A 2,500-nucleotide genomic window follows, 5' to 3' on the forward strand; every position below is an offset into this window, starting at 1 on the left:
ATGGTTTGGCAGAGGTCCGTTTCAGAGGACCGCTTCAGAGGCCGTTTCGGAGGGACGCGGGTCAGAATGGCCACTTTCCGCTGCGGGCCATTAAAACTGGCCAGCCAATGCAGCGGCGGCGCGGGACGAGGTGCCATCAAATGGTCAAGGAAGAAGGTCATGGAATTGGCCCTTGTCTTGGCACTCTCTCTCTCTCTCTCTTGTGTCTCTCTTTCGCACTGATTCTCCTTTCTCTCATTTTTCTTTCTCGCTCCCTCACTCTCTCCCTCGAAGGCATGCGTCCTCGGCCCGCCCTGGCGGCGCCGCGCCCTCCGGGCTCACGCGGGCGGCGGGCTGCCCTGGGCGCCCTGGGGCTCCCGCGCGAGGCAGAGGTCGCGGCGGGCGGCCAGCGCGGGCGGCTTAGGTGAGGAGGTGCTGCTGGTCGGGGGCGTACCACGAGTACATGTAGGGTGCGGACACGGGCGGCTTCATGTCCCAGTGGTGGGCGGCGAGGCCCGGGGAGGACGCCGAGGGCGGCAGGCTCATGTGGTCGGCGGACGACACGGGCGTGGGTAAGGACGTGGGCGGCATGTAGCCCCCGTGGGCGGCGTGGGACATGTGGTGCTGCGGCGGGCAGGGCGTGCCCGGCGGGCCCAGGTGGGGCGAGCCGTGCGACTCCGGGGGCTGGTTGGTGGGCGTGGGCGGGTGCTGCGGCGGCCCGTGGGCGTGGGGCGGCATCTGGATGGAGTGCGAGGGCGGCGCGTGGGTGTGGGGCGAGGCGGCGTGCGGCGGGTGGTGCTGGTGCGGCGGCGGCGGGTGCGAGTGCGGCGGCGGGCAGGGCGTCAGCTGCGGCGGCGGTGGGTGCTGGGCGTGGTGCGGGTGGCCCATGGGCATCCCCGTCTGCGTGGTGTGGGCGTGCGAGATGGGCACGAGCGCCGTCAGCGGCGGCGGCTGCGAGTGCGGCGGCTGGCCGCCCTGCTGCTGCGGGTGCGTCTGCGCCGGCGACTGCGTCTGCGGGGGCGGGCTCAGGGGCGTGGCCGTCGTGTACGTCTGCAGGGGCGACGTCGCCGACAAGGGGGACGAGCTGAGGGGAGAGCCGGGCCCCACGGGCGCCCCCTGAGGCACGCCCGGCCCGCCCGTCTGCGCCGCCTTCATCATCTTCTTGTACTTGGAGCGGCGGTTCTGGAACCAGATCTTCACCTGCGGGAGAGAGAGGCGCGGTCAGGTCAGCGTAAAGGGGGGGGGGGGGGTAAACATTTGACTTTAGTAGCTATTTAACCGTGGGCTTTTGTGACTTCCTGACTGATAATTGGCTTGCACGTTTTGAATCGAAATGAACCATTCATGAGGGCCATTGGCCTAGTGATTTGCCATTTATTTGTGTATCTTTCATTTAGGGGATAGTTATCAGTAGTGATAACTGCCTTATATCTACCTACTTGTAAATAATTACATGCATAATCACTAAGACAAACTATTCCCATCTAATTTCCCAAGAATAATTTCCAACACTGAACACTAGCACAAAAGCAACTCAAGACAGGTTGCAGGCATGTCATAAACAGCCAATTGCCTGATTGCTGACACGTGGCTATGCACTATAAAACTGACTCCTGACATAGTAATGAACTATAACAAATTATACTTTTGTTGTTGTTTCTGCTGACGCTGATAGTGACAAGTGACATTCTGGCGCGTGATTTTTAATGGTGATTGTTAGGGTGATAAAGTGGTTCTATATCCGATGGGTGATTTAGTGAGAATGACAAAGTACTTTTAGAAGGATTCAGAGTGATGTAGATTAGGGAGAAATTGATGCTCGTGAAGGGAAAATTGTTGTAAAGTTATTCAAGTTTGCATGCATATACATATTTGTGTGTGTGTGTGTGTGTGTGTGTGTGTGTGTGTGTGTGTGTGTGTGTGTGTCTGTGTGTGGCTTTATTTTGTTCTTTTGGAAAATCTATTTGTAGTTTATATATTTATATTCCCACTTCTCTCTCTCTCAATTGGTCTCTCTCTCTCTCTCTCTCTCTCTCTCTCTCTCTCTCTCTCTCTCTCTCTCTCTCTCTCTCTCTCTCTCTCTCTCTCTCTCTCTCTCTCTCTCTCTCTCTCTCTCTCTCTCCCTCTCTCTCTCTCTCTCTCTCTCTCTCTCTCTCTCTCTCTCTATCTATCTATCTGTCTCTCTCTTTCTCTCGCCCTTCCTTCCCATCTCTCTCTCTCGCTCTCTCTCTCTCTCTCTCTCTCTCTCTCTCTCTCTCTCTCTCTCTCTCTCTCTCTCTCTCTCTGTCTCTCTCTCTCTCTTTCTCTCTCCCTCCCATTCCCTCCCCTGTCCCTCTCTCACTTTACCCCCCCCACACACACACACACACTTCCTCCCCCTATTAGTATGCATGTATCCACACTACATTAAGGCACAGCTGAAATAACTTTGCCATTTGCATATGAACATAAATATGTCATACACACGCAAGTAACATCGGCTGGAATGACCAGAAATATTTGCACATTTGCATAACGGGAT

The 2,500-nt window shown here is 56.3% G+C and overlaps 1 protein-coding gene across 1 annotated transcript in view; it reads right to left on the minus strand.

Moving 5' to 3' along the window:
• LOC125037646 (extensin-like) overlaps window positions 1-2,500 on the minus strand; it is a 41,767-nt gene that overhangs the window by 810 nt on the left and 38,457 nt on the right. The window contains exon 4 of the mRNA XM_047630847.1: window positions 1-1,179. This exon is cut by the window's left edge and continues 810 nt beyond it. Within this exon, the coding sequence (XP_047486803.1) occupies window positions 400-1,179 (780 nt within the window). The 3' untranslated portion in view covers window positions 1-399. The remainder of the gene's footprint in view (window positions 1,180-2,500) is intronic.

Source organism: Penaeus chinensis, chromosome 23, assembly GCF_019202785.1.
Source record: "Penaeus chinensis breed Huanghai No. 1 chromosome 23, ASM1920278v2, whole genome shotgun sequence".
Lineage (NCBI taxonomy): Eukaryota > Metazoa > Arthropoda > Malacostraca > Decapoda > Penaeidae > Penaeus > Penaeus chinensis.